This window comes from Lynx rufus, unplaced genomic scaffold (assembly GCF_022079265.1).
Source record: "Lynx rufus isolate CCGP_SWC_20201006 ecotype Redwood Valley unplaced genomic scaffold, mLynRuf1.p SCAF_15, whole genome shotgun sequence".
Taxonomy (NCBI): Eukaryota; Metazoa; Chordata; class Mammalia; order Carnivora; family Felidae; genus Lynx; species Lynx rufus.
Genome location: NW_025814829.1, coordinates 57432284 through 57449583, shown reverse-complemented (window position 1 = coordinate 57449583; position 17300 = coordinate 57432284). Strand labels below are relative to the sequence as shown.

At 39.9% G+C, this 17300-nt stretch overlaps 1 protein-coding gene across 4 annotated transcripts in view; it reads left to right on the top strand.

The window, feature by feature from the left end:
* Positions 1–17300, top strand: part of AKT3 (AKT serine/threonine kinase 3) — a 309235-nt gene that overhangs the window by 119992 nt on the left and 171943 nt on the right. For all 4 annotated transcript variants that reach the window (XM_047077095.1, XM_047077092.1, XM_047077093.1 and 1 more), the window contains exon 3: positions 14885–15010. In XM_047077095.1, coding sequence (XP_046933051.1) covers positions 14885–15010 — 126 coding nt within the window. The remainder of the gene's footprint in view (positions 1–14884; positions 15011–17300) is intronic.

Below are 17300 nucleotides of genomic sequence, written 5' to 3'. Positions count from 1 at the left end.
CTGAGGAGGCTGCGGGCTGGGGGGCGGGGGGGGGGGGCACTGTTTCCCGGAGGGGGAAGAGGGGGGCTGTGGCCGACGGGGGCAGTAAAATCAGTGCAGCGTGGTGATGCCCCCCACGTGTGCAGGTGGTTCTTAGAGGCTTTTCCTTTAAACTTGCTGTTTCTCTCTGGCATCCTCTTTACTAAATAGTACTCGCTAATTTGGGGTGAAGAGTCAAGGAATGCTGTACCTGGGAGAGCGAGCGGTTCATAGGACTGGTCATGACCACTGCTGCTTTGGTTTTGAAGGATAAATTGGTTATACGAAAAAACAAACCCTCAGTCGGAACGCTGTAGAACACAACGCTGGCTTCTTCTCAGCACGCTTTACTGTGTAATGGCACACGGTGATAAATGCCAGTGTTTATATACAGATAGGTGTTACCATTTAACTTTTTAAAATAATGTCACATGTGCCCACAAACAAGTTACAGTACCAAAGAGGTGGCACTGTCCCCACGAAACGTAGCGTCCCAGATTAGGAGGAGAATGTTCAACAGTGAAGACATTATGAGTGAAATTGGTACTTGGTGTATTTTCAGGGCAATCCAAAAACCCCTGAGGAATTTCTAGCTTTAATGGTATATAGATGTATTTGAACTGTGCCTCAGAAAAATCCTGCATGAATAGTAATTTTTAAAAATATTGGCCAGTATGTTGAAAACAGAAGAGTATTTCTCTGTCTGACATATTCTTTAAGGCATCTTGCTAAATGTTTTGGCTTAAAATTTTTAATGTGTTTTAGCTTCAAGAAAATCTGATTAAAGATGTTGGTAAACTTGGTAGCACTTTTTAGAACAGAAGATGATTAAGATACAAAGGCAGAGAGGCATAAAGCGTGAAGTTTGTGTAATTTTTTGGCTGGGCAAGTCATTTATTTGCTTGAGACTAGAACACAGCATCAAAAGTTCATAATTTTATACTTTTAAGTGAAAGCACATAGAACAGCAGCTGGTGTTTCCTGGCATCTTTCTGAAGAGATATTTAAACTTAAGTATGTATATTTATTATAGAAAAGAATTTTATGAAATGACCTTCTGTCCCTTCTCTGCATTTATTATATTATGTTCAACTGACTCTTATGATAACTGTTGGTACTTTTTAAAGTACCAACAAAGTAAAATAGGATTTGGGATTTAGGAATTTTTTTCTTTGACCTTCACATGTCCATAGGGTAGTATAATTTCAAAAGAACAAAACTGTTTAATTCCAGTAGCACATATTTTAAGAACCTCGTTTACTCAGAGTTGTGCCAGGTGATGGTATAGTTCCCGAGTAGAGAATTACCCTTAACTTAGGGAAAGCAAGGGCTTTTCTTAAAAGTAAATACACATCCTACACAAAAGTGTATTTCCACGATATGAAAACCACACGTCAGCAGATCTTACCGTGTAAAAGTAAAAGTTTGTTACTTAACCTGCTTGTAATAGTTTTTCTCTCCCTCAGTACACGAGGCCACTCACTGTAAGAAAGCTCTCTGGTTTAGGCTGGGTTCTACGGGGCCATGGGGGACAGGGAGGAGTTGGTGGGGTGCAGTTGCACAGTAAGACTCCGACATGAAGGTCAGCACATTTTATACCCCTCAGTTCAAAGTTTGCCCCGACTGTATCATATAGGGCTAGTTACTCCATGTTTTGTATTTCAGACAAGTGAAGGCCAGAAAACTTCTCTCCTACTTTGTGTGACATCGGTGCTTTCAGAGAAGAAAAGAATAAAACACCCAATGCACATTGCATTAGATTCTGGAAAGTGAACTGATAATCCTTAAGCTATGGGAAGAGTTTTACACTTCGAGAATCAGCATGAAAATTAGGTTGGCGCTTTGACCCTACACTAGCGATTTGTCACTTGTCTTCTATTTTATTAGTAAGCGAGGGGGTTGTAATAAATGGGCCTATTGGTTGGTGGCTGCTTGTAAGAAGACACCCGATCACCTACCGTTTGGGGCTGAGTGTTAATCTCGTTGAATTAGTTTATCTTCACTGGAAGGTTTTATGTTCTGGTGTCCTGCAGTTTTTAAGTAACAAATTATTCTACAGAGGCCATTATGATAGAAACGTAATAGAACTTAATATTTATGCAATGGGGAATCACTTTTATATTTTTTCATTTCAGTGGATTTTGAATGACTTTCATGACTGATGCTCCAAGTCGTTTTCCTTTGTGATGCCTTGATTTTCAGAAAATCTTTCCTTTCAAACTTTCAGGAAACACTTGAAAACAGGCTTTATTATGCTTGTAGAGGTGTAGGTAATGATGAGGAAAGAAATACTTGTGTATAATGAGAAATATACCCATTTAAGGTTTTTTGGGTTTCTTTTCTTTTTTTTTTTTTTTACAGATTATTTGTTGTTGGAACGGTAGGTAGATTGTTTTAGCAAATTTCCTGTCTGTGTGTTAGGTAATACTGCCCTCAGAGGGCCAAGGTAAGTAAATTCATTTTTAACATTGAGAGGCAGCTTTTCAGCTGTTTGTCTGATCGATAAGCTTGCCTTGGGGAGGAGAAATGGACTTATTAGAATAATTGAATAGTGTTTGATGTGTCCTGTTCTTTTGAAATGTTCGCTTTCTCTGCGCTAAGTGTGCTGAGCCCCTTAAGAACACTCAGTTCTTGCCTCAGAAAGTGATAGCAGACGACTGGCCACAAATTGCTAAATTAGGTCCGTTTACAAAAATGATAAGAGAATTAACATGGGAAAGTTAAGATGATTTTACTTGGGTGTCTTTTGCTTTTCGTCTCTTTTGATCGCAAATATTCTGGTATTCGAAATCATTTGAACCACACTTTGAATACATAGCCACATTCGTTGAAATGGAAACATATTCCCTACAGTTTTATCGACTTAAGCATAATCACATCTTAAAATACAGTATAAAGTCAAGAATAATTGACTTCACTGGATATGTAATTGTTAGATGCAAATATAAAATATACTAGAAGTTGAAATACAGTATTCTTCTTAAGTGTTTATAAAAGTGTAACATTAATGTATGGTTTAACAGAGATCTAAATTCAGAATGTTTGAGGTCCAGTGGTAATTATCTTGCACAATAAAAAAAGAAGAGTGAGAAAGCCCTGGTGTCAAAGTAATGAGTTGTGCACCCTTGCGTTTTGTATGTGGTAACGTTTTTATGAGATACTTTGAAAGAAACATTGAGATGTTTGGTAGTAAATCCCGTGGAGTGCTTGATTTTTTTCCCCACAGAGTAACTTGATAGTGAATCAACAAAGGCTGTTTCTGTGACAGCATTATCTGTTTTTAGCAGAAGATTTCGATTGGGGGAGCATAAATGATATGTAATTCATTGTTGTCAGTAATAGTGGGGGATGAAACTAGGATACAAGCAAAGTGAGTAACAAATTGAAATTTATCCGCAAAAAACCAGCACCTCCTTTGCCCCACAAACGTGCAACAGTGATAGGCCGGCCAAATGATCCGAACAGATTACACTTTATTTTAAATACTCCACTTACTTCTGTGGAGTTTAATATGCTATATGTATTAGGCACTCGCTACATCTTTTTTTGTTTGTTTGTTTAGCTATACTCTAAGATGTAAACCATACTTTATTCATTTGACAAATGCTGGGTAATGTGTATGAGCCAGAGGTTGTTCTGTGTACTTCATAAATATTCATTTATTTCCTCCAAACTGTTGTCCCCATTTTCCAGAAGAAGAAGCTGAGGCACAGAGAAATTAAGCAGTATGCGTGGCGGCACACAGCGAGTTAGTGGCAGAGTTGGCCTTTGAACCCTGGGCTCCCCACTTCTGAGAGCTTGAGCAGCCTGGCAGAGTGGGATTGTGTTTACTTCACTAGATCTTTGTTCAGATCACAGCTTTGGCCTTTACTTGTTAGCAGTGTCGCAGAGCCTCAGCCCCGCTGGGCAAAGTGAGGACATCCTGGCACCTGTCTCTCCGTGTTGTGGCAGGGGGGTGGGGGGGGGGGGCAGGTCTCGTGGGTGAAGCCCGAGAACAGTGCGTGGACCTGTGCACTTAAATGTCCTTTTCATCCTGGCTTTCAGCACTTCTGTTCACCCCTTAGGTGCTGGGAGGCAAGTCTCGGGCAGGATGCTGCCTAGGAAAAATGACGGGGAGGAGAGAGGGCTTAGGAAGGCCATGGATTCAGCCGTAGAGTGAGTTTGTGGTTCAACTCAGTGTCGTTTTGGGGTCTTGTGCTCTGGAAATTTACTGTAGGAGATACTCCGTGGGTGACAGTCTAAGATAAAGCCCTATTCTGTTGTGTTGGGGTTTTTTTTGCTAAGGCAGCGATCTGAATATCGGGCTGGGAGGGTTGAATTACCTGAGGGTTTTTCCAGAGGACACGGCCTCTTCCCCGTGAGCAGGCACTCCTGTCGACTCCCGACCACTGCCCTGGGGAGGCACTGATGGTTGTGTTTGTTCTCCATCAGATGTGTTCTAACCCCGTATAGGTTGTGTTCGAGTGAGATTTCTGTGTGAGAGAGCTTTCTGACATGAGTATACTTCACACAGTGGTAGGTTTATCTGTTCAATTAATGATAAACGCCAGCCCGCTCTGGGGTAGGTGCTGGAGATACATGGTGAGTAGGTTTGTGTTATGGACTTGCTGCCTCCATATTTGATATTTACTAAGGCTCTTTGCTGTATATGCAATGTAGGATGTTACGCTAATTTAAACACTTAGAGAATATCCTGTGTCGAGATGGAAAATATTTATAGTAAAGAAGCTGTACAATTTTGTCTTTGAAAACGTCCATTTCTTCCAAACTGTTTAAAGTTCTGTGGCCCCAGATACTTTGTTAAAATAGTCCAGGAATGACCGTGTGTTTGACGCAGTGTGTGGAGTCGGAGACTTTTTGCTATCATGCAGAAAGCAGATTAAGAAGAAAGCTCTGCCTTCACAATCTACAAGGGTGTAAATGTAGGCAAAATAATAATTTAGCTCACATTGAACCCAGCAGGAAGCTGAGTGCAGATTGAGTAATTCTCCACAACATATCTACTGCTATGTAAACTAATCTCATGGTTTATTCTTCATTAAATTGCCAAGATGCTATTTTTCTGTTGGCTAGTTTGTGTGGATGTTTTGCTCTCTCTCTTTGTCTTTCCTTCTCTCTCTCTCCATTCACCTTGCTTTTCTCTCAAAGTAAAACTTACTGCTATAATTCTAGTAAGATGTTCTTATGTTTCAAAGAATAATCAGTAAGTGTCACATTTTTGGTTTAAAGTATAATGTTGTCTAAAAATACTAGGAGGGAACCTGGGTTTGATGAACTAATTTACAGAATACCTTGAAACAAAAACCATAATGCTTAAGGATAGATGGTCATTGTGCAGTTTTCTGGATAACAGAAGATAAAGCAGATAAAGTACTGGAGGACCTTAGAGACGTTTGCATTGTAACATCTTGTGGTATTCAGTGCAGTACTTTTCTTATCATTGCTTCAGCTTCAAAGCAAAACATGGAACCCAGCCTTCTTTAGGAAGTAGATGTGAAAACCATACCTAATATAAAAATGACAAGTTCATGCATTATGCAGTGGAAGCAAAATTTCTTGACTATAATATACTTTTCAAAATAATCACGAAGGAGCATATGTGGTAAAGCAGAGGAATGTGGGTACATCTGGAAAGCTTTTAAGGCATCTTGGAAGCACAACGCAGAAATCACCAAAATTGTAAACACCTTCCATCTGGTCAGTTGCGGTGGTAACATTGACCAGGACTAGAGCAGACAAATCTCGCAGTGACCTTGTGTGACAGCCAGACAGCCAGCGTGAGATCATCATAAACGTCTGAGTGTTTTGCAGTATGACCTCATTCACCAATACGATGCAGAAAGCCATGAGAGAAATAGACCGCACGGGCACGGTCTTGACACGTGAAAGCTCAGGTGTGTCACATGTCCCGCTGGGTGAAAGCAGCATCGTGAACCATTCCTATGCCTCTGCCAGTGTTGTCATGAGGCTTCAGAGAGGAGTGGGTGCGGTGCCTTGTCTTGGAACCCACACAGCAGCAAACCAGGTCTCCATGCAATGCGGAAGGATCCTCTGCTGATACTGCTTCCAGCCCCTCTCCCCACAGTGATGCGTCAGACGGCGTCACCGAGAACCACCATCACCAGGCACACTGGGTGCTGTTTGGAGAGGCCAGGCATGGGAGATGTTGCCACCCTCCATGACTTTCTAGACCGCTAAAAACGACGAAGAGAAGCGGGAGGGTTTTTCACTTTGAATTTTATTGCTCGGTCGTCCACTTTTCTCCAGTTCTCTCTTCTCCCAGCTGCCCTACTTACTGTAGTTAAAGCTCCCTGCGGGCAGGTGCTGTACCCGTCTCACTCGTTCTGTACTCATGGAGCTCCTGCATATTTTGACACCCATTCCGGACTTCTGAATGAATGAATCGATTAGAAGCCATTATCTCTGGTTCTAAATAACCGTGTTTCAAGAACCTTGTTCTTTGAGCTGTGAGCGTTACCTGAAAATGAAGGAGCTGGGGTGCTTCTGGCATGTTTAGTAGACCCCACCCAGTCCTGGGAGACCCATCAGAACACAGCCAGAGCTGCTTGATGAGGGTCCAGGAGATCTCACAGAGGACACCACAGAAAGTAACGCTTGGAATTTTGCCCAAGGGCAAGGAAAGACTGTGCTTGAAAGGTCTTGTTAAAAGGGGCGTGATAACCCAAACATTGGGGTTTGTAGAAGCTGGAAACCCCAATCGAGATATATTTAGTAAGCTCTTAGCATATGCAAAAGTACTTTCATTTTTTTAAAAAAAGTTACCAGGTTGTCCCCATGCAGTTGAAAAATTGTTACTATGCTAGCTCATTGCAGTGTAGATAATATAAAAATAATTCCTTAAGATTATTTTCAAGACATTTGTAAAAGAGGATGATGATAATTTCATTGAGAAACTCTACTTCTTTTATTCCCTGAGAGGCATTCTTAGGGCTTTTACTTAGAACTGATTGGAACAGAATACTCGCAATCCACTCTAGAAAAATGTAACAGACTGTCTCAGAGATGGCAAATGTTTTGTTATGTTTATCATCGTGCGTTTCTGCAGTAACTGTATTTGGCTTTAAGATCTTTAAGACGTGGTGCATGGTTGTGAATTATATATTCACTATTTATTTATTTGTGGTCCTAATATTTCTTTATGGAAATCTATTAGTGGAAAAGGATTCTGCTATATGTCTTTTAGGTAATGCATGTGTATTAATTTGGTTGGTGTCGGTCAGTAAGCAACTAAATACTTAACTATACTGTGAACCTCAAAATTAATAGATTTTATACTGATATCAACATGAAACCTCCTTCTTGTCTTAGGTAGAAATTGTCCCATGAAGACTTTTATTTAAGACTAATGATTTCTTAAAGTCCTATAAATTCAGTTTGAAAGCTGCCATATTTTTGGCTTAAAAGCTCTTCTTTGGAAATTTAAAATTATTTTATTTTCATGGGACAGTACCCTGTGTATATCACTTAATAAAAATAATTCAGAGGGGGCGCCTGGGTAGCTCAGTGGGTTAAGCATCTGACTTTGGCTCAGGTTATGATCTCGCAGCTCGTAAGTTTGAGCCCCGCCCGCATGAGGCTCCACGCTGACAGCTCACAGCCCGGAGCCTGCTTCAGATTCACTGTTTCCCCATGTCTCTGCCCCTCCCCACTTGTGCTCATGTGTGCTTTCTCTCTCTCTCTCAAGAATAAATAAACTAAAAAAGTAATTCAGAGATATCTAAAAGATACCTAAAATTTTAGCTCTGTTTTTGGGAAGACTAGTTACTCTGATATCTTCAAGAAAGAAGAAGTATTAAATCAATGCCGTGTTTTGATATGGGATAGCCTTTTCATTTCTTTAGGTAGGATTCAAGTTTTATATACCTGCCGCTAGTTAAAGAGATGTTGTTTTGGGGTGAGAGAGTACATTTACTACAGGTTTTGCCTGTTGCCTCATCTATGTCAATCTTCTCGAGTAAGCGCAGTACGGATGAGTGGAGTATGGAATGTGAGGTTGGAGAGGTATGGTAAATGGCATCGGTTCCACTTAATAGTAACAAAACCTGACCCGTGCTGTGCTCAGGTAAGCAGTGTCCCACTGTGTCCTTCCGGGAGCTGCTACCACGCTTCTCGTTTTTCAGATCGGGGCGCAGGGAGCAGTTCCTGCGGCTGGAAAGTAGAGGAGCCAGGTTCAGACCCAAGGTGCCAGGCTGCAGAGTCCTTGCCCTGCAGCACGATTTCGTCTTACCTGGAGCCCTTGAAGGGTGAGGCGGAGTGGGGAAAGAGCTGAGCCTCACTGGAGAAGTGTATCGATCCTGTATTGACCTTGACTCTCTGTGGTCACCTCAAAGGCGCCTTCAGTAGAGTTTCTTTTGCTCTGAAAAGGGGACCCACGTGCCTTATCACGGTGATAATATGGCCAGTTTCTTTTTTGTGTGGGCTCTCCCCCTCCGTCAATCCTGAATTATTAACATACCCATCCAGTGTGGCTTTTATCTATTCATTCTTCCTCTCCGAGACAACAAAGACAGATAGTAACATAGCTTGAAAATGTGTGTTGTGATTAAACGTGGCAGTAGAATATACATATATATGTATATTCTCAGGAAAGCTGAGCCCGCAGTTCTCCTGGCTTTACGATGAGGCGGTGGTGCCACCATGCACGTGAGAATGCCCTCACCTCTTCCTCAGGGAGCGGTTAGCTTCGGAAGCCTGTGTCACAGCACGGATGAGTGACTGTTAGTCATGTTTAAAAAGCCGTGTCACCCGTGTCTCTGACAGAAATCAGAATTTCAGTGTGTCTGCAGTACAATTGTTGATAACCGGCTCTTTTGTTTTCTTCATATTTTGTCCAAGGAAAGTAGCTTATTTTAAAGCTGCTGCTTAATTGTATCATCTAAATTCTAAATGATCATGTGTATGGGATTCATGACAAACAGTGCTATAGTTGTACCAATTGCTTCTCAATCGGATTGTCTCTATATGTATTTCAGTAACATCTTCGTGACTTCACCTGACTGTTTTCAGCATAGCCCAGGACAGTTGGCTGGGCCTCCAGTGGATGAATGAGCGTTCCCGAGCTGTTCTTGGCCAGTTCTTCTCAAGGAGTTAGGGTCAGGACCAGGTTCTGGAACACAACCTAGCCTTAAAAATGAATGAACGAATGAAGCAAATACTCGTCAACATGATTCATTTGTGAGGATACCAGCTTTTTTCCATTCGTATGTCTGAACAAATCTCAGCATTTCCTAGTTCTAGATGTAAGACCATTTGAACGTTTTAATCAGTCTGCTTTTAGTCCTTAGACATACGTTCCTAGCTCCTACTCTGCACTTTTTGATGATATCAGCTTTAAAAGTGCAAAGGTGATTCTCAGCAAAGTGCTGATGAAATAATCTGTAGTGTGCGAGGATGAATGTAAGTTGAAGATTATTAAATACAAATGTGATTTGAGATCAGGTAGGACGTGAACACCGTCAACTTGGTTGGACAGCCCTGAGCTGAACGCATCTCCTAATAAAGATGACCCACGGGGGTACTAATGATTTAAACTCCCACCATCTCCCATCTGAGGTTGTTATTAAAGATCAAGACTGAGAGCCAAAATATTATTTGTACTTGGTGGGGAAATCAAGAATGTTCTGTATGGCCACATGCGCTCAGAAACACTGAGATTTTTTTATTTGTGTGTTTGAAGAGATTACAGGAAATAAATTATTAAATAATGTAAGAAAGTTGGCAGAAGTCCAGAATCTGAAGTGATCGTAACCAAGAAAATTGTGAACTCTAGTGAACAGCCTCCTCCAACCCCGCATTTCCTAAATAGGACTCTCTCCTGTTTATAAGAGTGAGGTGCATTTCTCCCTTTGTGCTCAGAAGGTATTAACTATGTGTGTCTCTACCACTGATGCCAAGAACTTAACGAATCAGTAGGCATCTTTTTTTGGTTCTGTAAACAAGCCTTCGGTTGTGGTGCTAAGAAACTGCATTAAGCTTTCTAGGGCCACTGTAACGAACTACAACAAATTGGTTGCTTCAAAACAAAAGACATTTATCGTCTCGTACTTCTAGACACCGGAAGTTCGAGGTCAAGGTGTCAGGCAGGGTCATACTCCCTCCAGAGGCTTCATCCATTCCTTGCTTTTCCAGCATCTGGTGTCCCCAGGCGGTCCTTGGCTTGTGGTGCAGCATCAAGTCACATGGCCTTCTCCTTGATGTCAGAGCCCCCCTGCCTCACATTTACACCTGCTTCCGAGATGCTTGTGATTGGATTTAGGGCTCACCCAGATAATCCGGCATAAGCTCCTCTTCTCAAAACCCTTAACTTAATCACGTCTTTTGCCATAGTAGGTAATTTTCCCAGGTCCCTGAGATTAGGGTGTGTCCATCTCTTTTGAGGGTCACCATTCAGCTCACTACAGAGGCCAAAATCTCAGGATCCTCGTTGGGAAATATATGTGTTTTGATATTGGAACCAGCAGACTTCAAAATACATAAAGCCTCCAGCCAAGGAGTGTGAGAACTAATTGAAAGGGCCCTTAACTAAGGTAGATTGAAAGCTGGGAAGAGGTGGTGTTGGAAATACCTATCCAACATCGAGGGTGTGGCCTCGATGCTTGCTGAGGATTGATCATGACAACTCGCCGTAAGCTTTGAATAGGAGCCCCATAAATGCTGCTGCTTTTTTAAACAAGACTTTCTCCCCATTACAACAAAGCTGTGTCTTAGATAGTTGAAGCCTATGGGCTATAAATATAAAAGTATGATACAACTTGGTTTCAATACATATAATACGTATAAATTTAGGTGTAAATGCCATGTTTAAAATGCAAGCTGTGGTTGACTTTTAGCAGTCTGGCTTAAAAGGATTGGAGGCAGAGAGGGTACCTTTGTTCCGGGCACTTAGCCCCATAAAAGTGAGGCCTTTTTGGCCATATTTTTAGAGCAGCCTGAGAGTGTGTGCCTTATCCAGACTCTCAGTGAGGAGAGTGTTCAGGTCCTTTTTCTTGACCGGTGGGACAAGGTCCGATTTTCTTGGGAAGCCCCAGGCTGCAGGAACAGTTCTCCTTTTCCAGCAGTGTGCACAGTTTCCTGCCGTGGTGTCCGGAAAAGCTATGACCTTTTCTATCTCTTGAGCTAGGAATCTTCTTCTTTTGTTCTGGGCCTGGGTTGGTGGCAGTGAAGCTTGCTTTTTTGCTTTATTCCCTCCTTGTGAATTTGTGTCCCCGGTAAGGCCCATTTCTTTGGCAGAAAACGAATCTCTTCTCAGTTCCACTTTTGGAACTAGAAAATAAATATTTAATTAGGCCAGCACATCATGCTGTTGTATGAACTTGACTTGAGAATGTCAATGGGAACCTATAAACGAAAGGATCTGCTTTCAGGAAGTATTCAGAAGGCTTCTCCGAGTTTTAGGGGTGCCTGAAATCTCATGTGGTCAGGAGTATAAACTCCAAGAGTCAAAATCCTTGTCTGTTTTATTTGTCCACGACTGTCTCCAGCATACAGAACAAATAAATAAATGTACTCTAAACATCTTCTCAGGAAGTTTATTCATATTATAAACAAGAGTCAAATATCAAGAGTGTTCATTGAAAGTTTGAGATCCACTGTGAGCTTCATGTGATAGTATAATTGTTGACCAATTTGACTGAATCAACTCATTATTAACCAAAATTTGTGAGAAATAATACTTATTTCTGTTTTGTCAAGAAGGTAAATTTTGACTTTTAATCCTGTGTGAATGACTACTGCAGTGTCTTGGTGTAATCTTTCTGTGTCATGGGTGCACAATAGATTTATTTTTAAGAGAGCTTTTTGGCAACCAGAAGTCCTGCTTGTAGACCATATGAAATATTTGAAATTTCCTAAGACTTGCTTAAGAAAAAAGAAGATTTATGTGGTGGTATCTCGTGTCTCGCATCTGAGCATGTAAATACTTAGTGGCTGATAGGAAATTATTCTTAGAGATGAAAATTTGATGTTTATTTCTTTTAATTTCATATTTCTTGAATAAGTGTTTTCAGTGCTTTCATAAAATAAGAAGTAGTGCTATCCCATTATTTCTTCTTTAAAATATTTAAAATGATGGGGCGCCTGGGTGGCTCAGTCTGTTGAGTGTCCAACTTTGGCTCCTGTCATGATCTCATGGTTGGCAAGCCCTGCATCGGGCTCTATGCTGACAGCTCAGAGCCTGGAGCCTGCTTCAGATTCTGTGTCTCTCCCTCTCTCTGCCCCTCCCCTGCTCACGCTCTCTCTCTGTCTCAAAAATAAATATAAACATTCAAAAATTAAAATATTTAAAATGAACTTGTTTTGTTTTACCTTTGGTGTAATTATTAAACTATTGCTCATTTTTTAGCCTGGTAGACTTACAGCATCTTATACCGATATGAATCTGTTCCTGTTACAGTAGCATTTGAAATCTAAATACTCCATCACTAATTAGAGAAGTAATATCTAATGATTTTAAGTTTTATGTAGGAATCCATAGATAAAAATAGAAAAATAAAATAATACGGACAGTCAAGAAAGGAACTTCCTTCATCTTTTTTGATGGGAACTGTGGGTTTATTAACATTCTGGTTTTATAAATTTGGCATGTGTGTATCAATATTTGGGCCATATTTTTTCAGTAAAACAAAGTGAGGAGGGGAATCAGGTTTTCTTTTTCTTGCCCTTTAAGTTCCTTTTATGTGCTGGGATATTTGTATACGTATCATTCATTCATTTATTCATTTGGTAAATCACTATTAAGCTCTGTCAAGTAGCAGCCCTAGGCTGGCACTGACCCGGAAAGCATCACTGCAAGGAAGAGGACTGACAGCCCTTAACCACCAATGGGGAAGATCAAGTTTTCAAGCAAAAATTTGAACATATCTGCCATCGTGAGCTTGATGGCTTCCCGGTGCTTACTTTTCTGATGATACTTGCGTAATACGGTGTGTCAGTAGTGGGAAGGTCAGTATAACTCAGCAGACCAGTGTTTTCTAAATGCCCACTGTATGATGTTACAAAACCATGCATATGTAAAAGATTCATTTGACCGGTGGATTTTCCCACAACCCGGTGTAGGAAGTTCATGGATATGGTGTCATAAAACTACCACTTGTCAAATGCTGATGTAGTATCAAAGGAAGATCACTGTAACTGTCAGAATGCTCTTCCCTTTTCCAGCTTCATACCTGTTTGAACCAGATTGCTTTCCTATGTTTTAAACCAAAACAAACATACTACAATAGATTGAATACAGAAGCAGATAACGAGCACCTGGCTGTCTTCTATGAAGCCAAACATCAGAGAGATTGTTAAAACTGTAAAGCAGTTCTCTCTTGCTGATTTTTTTTGTTTTAGAAAATATAATTTTCATAAAAATATATTAGCTATGTTACATGTAATGAGTTTATTGTTATTCTTGAAGTGACAGAAGAATTTAAAATTTCTTTTCAGTTCCTAATACAATAAACTAGACGTGATCTACATTAATGGGCTTGTGGGAGTTCTCAGTAACAGTTAATAGTATAAAGAGGTGTGAGGGAAGGACCTTGAGAATCGCTGATTCAGAGGCACACTGCATATCTGAAATGTATGTTGGGGTGAGATTATGGAAGGGCTTACATTTTCTGTTAAGAAACTTGATTAAACAGTAGGGAGTCAGAATATTTTTGAGCAGACAGGTGATGCAATCAAAGTGGTACACCCAGGCATGGGATTAATCTGGAGGTGGTAGACGCATTAGGACGGAAGGGGGTGAGTAGGAAGCGGGGTGGTCACGGCACAGCAGCAGAAAGGCAGGGTGCGAGGGCCCCATTCAGGCTAGGCTAATAGGAGACTGGGGAAGGCAACACTGACCGAGCCGAAGGGGAGGCAACAGCCAGGTGTTTGAGCTTGGGTAACAGGGATCAAGAGAAGAGGCCGATTTGTAGGGAACGTTGGGCTGTTTTCAGTTGTTTGCAGTACTGTGATTAAACATTTGATATTGAAGAACCAGGTAGAAATATCCAGTAGAGAGGGGACAGTTTTGAGACCAGATAGCCTTCCATCTCTTATGGTATCACGGAACACCTGTTTCTTAAAATTAAGAAGAGTCCCATATTAGGTAAGCAACTTGTGATCTGGTTGCTAAAAACTTACTTTTTGGAGGAGAGGTGACAGTTTATGTTAAAATTTGATAAAGTGCATTTCTTGACAATCATGTGCTTGGTATTGTAGCACGTGTTCTCACGGTTATTAATGTGTGTGAGTGTGTGAATGGTTTTTAAGCTCTGTTCACCCATGTTCCTTCATTTCCTTGACTTATTTACAGCATTGTAGAGAGGATAATTTCCCTATTCAGAACAATAAAATGTTGTTAAAACAAGTTACGATCAAGATTTAACAGTGAAAACAGACTTTCCCCTCTTTCTTCTTAAAAAATGACACAATTAGTCAGTAGTACTTGGAAGATAAACATCCATTTCATGTTCCTCCTTATGATAAGTGTTTTTCATCGAAATTCCTTGATACTGTGTGGATGATTTACCAAGGCTTTTTAAAATGGTTGAAATATGCTCTAACAGCCCATCTGATAAAATGAAAAACTGAACAAAATGTGTACTCAGATGAATGATTCTCTGAAGAAATAATGGTGCAAATGAATTATCAAAGTGTGAAATCATTAAAAACAAAACATGTTTGAGTTTTTATTGAATCTTAATTGCAGGCTTATGTATTTTCTTTTGTAAGCTAAGTTAAAAGAAAATTGCCTAACTAAATTCTTGGAGGCCAGTGTTGTGGGACATATATTGTACCATAATTGATTTTTCACATAAAAGCTGCTGTTCATTTTTTCCCCCCCAGCATTAACATGCATGCTTTCCTCATGTAGGAGAATATATAAAAAACTGGAGGCCGAGATACTTCCTTTTGAAGACAGATGGCTCATTCATTGGATATAAAGAGAAGCCTCAAGATGTGGATTTACCTTATCCCCTCAACAACTTTTCAGTGGCAAGTAAGTTAATTATAGTTGTTGATTCACCTCCTATCTATTTACTTGTGTGACCTCACGTGTCAGATCCCTTATGATATATGAGAAGCCTATGAAAGAGTTCAGGTTTGTATTTAAGAGCAGGGAAACTCTCAGCTTTGATTATCGATAATACACGGCCTTCTCTAAGGCAATACAGTATAAGATTTTATGTAGTTAGAACCTAAATGTGGTAAATACAGTTCCCCAAATTTGTACCTCAGGCCTTTCTTCATAAAATATGATTGGAGACCTTTGAACTTGGTTGCTAGAGTGAACTTGGTTGTAAGATGTTGCGGTACCGAGTGCATTTCTGATCGGTTTCCTGGCATGATCTTAGCTCTTTTCGTTGATCATCTGATGAGAAACAAGTGATTTACTTTAGAAATTATTTTCTGGGGAGGTTTTATGTTTGAAGTTAAATTTTTCTTCCTTACAAGTATCTCAGAAAAATTTTTGTAATTAAGGTTGACTTAGGGACTGTATATTTTCTTGAACACAGCACAAAATAAACTGAAAGATGGTTCTGCCTGTGATAATGGCAACAAATAACATTGCTGTGAAATGTCAGGCTCTTTAGGCTGATTGTATTACTGATTAATCAACGGAAGGGTTTTTCTGTGTTAACGCAGAAATAAAGCATTTAAAAAGTTACATTAGGTTAAAATAAACTTGCATAAGAGCTAAAATCTGTGCCATTGAGATAAAATCTTCAGCTAGACACCATTCTTAATTTTGATTTTGGTTATGTGTTGTTTTCTGTTACCTACATTTGGAAAAGGTAGGAGGTTAAGATGGAAGCAAAAAAAAATAAAAATAAAAATATCAAATAGCAACAACAAAATATCCAAGATAACAAAAGTCCTTGAATGTCATAAAAGTCATTTTAAGATTATATGGAGCCCCAGCCTTTTTTATGGATAGTATCTTTTAATTTTTTTAAGAGTAAGATAAAGCAGTAAACCAAAGGGTTTGTGAAATCATTTGAGTGATAAGAATACTTACTTAAAAGACCCAAACATCTCTCTATTTATATAAATGGATTCTTATGTAGGGATTTCATTTTTTAACAAGTGAGAACACTTAATGTGTATGTATTGGTTAAGGAAATAATTTTTCCCCCACTGGAATACACATTAGATGTTTATGGCTTTCTCTGACTAGAAAATTACTTTTAAAATCCTGTTGTCAACTGAAGTAATATCTTGTATTTTGTGTTGACTTAAGAGCACATTTTCACTCTAAAGATCTTCTGAGCGAGCATTTGCTTTAAAATGATAAAAAAAATTGGCTTTTAAAACCCTAACAGCATACATTATCTCCTCCATAAGGCCAGTACAGTTTCTTAGTTTCTCTATCTTACTAGCAAATGGTATTGGTTTGTCTGAAATGATTTATGAAAGTACAGAACTCCTGTATCTGCTGATCAAAATGCAGCATTTTTTGACCTTATGAAATTTCACACCCCAACAAGTTTTAAAGACATACTGTATGTCACAGTCTGCCAACATCTGCTCCAACACTTCCACTGGCAGAGGCGGAAATAAATACTGCACTCTGGGGGAGAGATCCTATTTAGTGACTGACAGTCAGCCTATCCACGAAGTAAGTATTAGTTGACATCTGTAATCTTTACTTCTATCATCAAGTAGTCGTAGGTAGTTGACAAACCAACAAGTGAAGTTATAGACCAGCTCCTTAGTTTTCAGAAGTGTATTAAGATGGGTCTTACACTAAATCAACTATTTAAGATAGATTATTCTTGAAGCTTGACTTCCTTGCAGTCTTAAGTGGACCTAAGGATGAGTTGTGAAATGGACGCTGGTTGAAGAAGTAGTTCAGATTCCAGCTTTGCCCCGAGGCACGAGTATGACCTCGGAGGGATCATTCTCTGAAGCTCTCAGCATAGAGGGAGAAACACATGGATGTCATGAGCCTGCAAGGTCTTTTTGTCTCCTACATGCTGAGATTCTGTGAGGGGAATTTTGAGCAGGCCTTCGAAGAGTGAATAGGAGTTAAATAGTTAAAGCAGGGGAGAAGGATATTCCTTAGTGTTCCATAATGTTTTTATGAAACATTAAGAGAATGAACAGTTGGAGCAAGGGAGGGATACTTGGCCAACAGATACTTGGCCTCTGTCCCTGGCCCCCTGGAGTATGTGAAAAAAGAGATGATTTTACCAGGTACTTGTAAGGTATGTTGGAAAATGTTACATATGCGTATATGTATATTCCATTGATGGCTACATGAGTCCCTTGTTTTTCCTGATAATTAA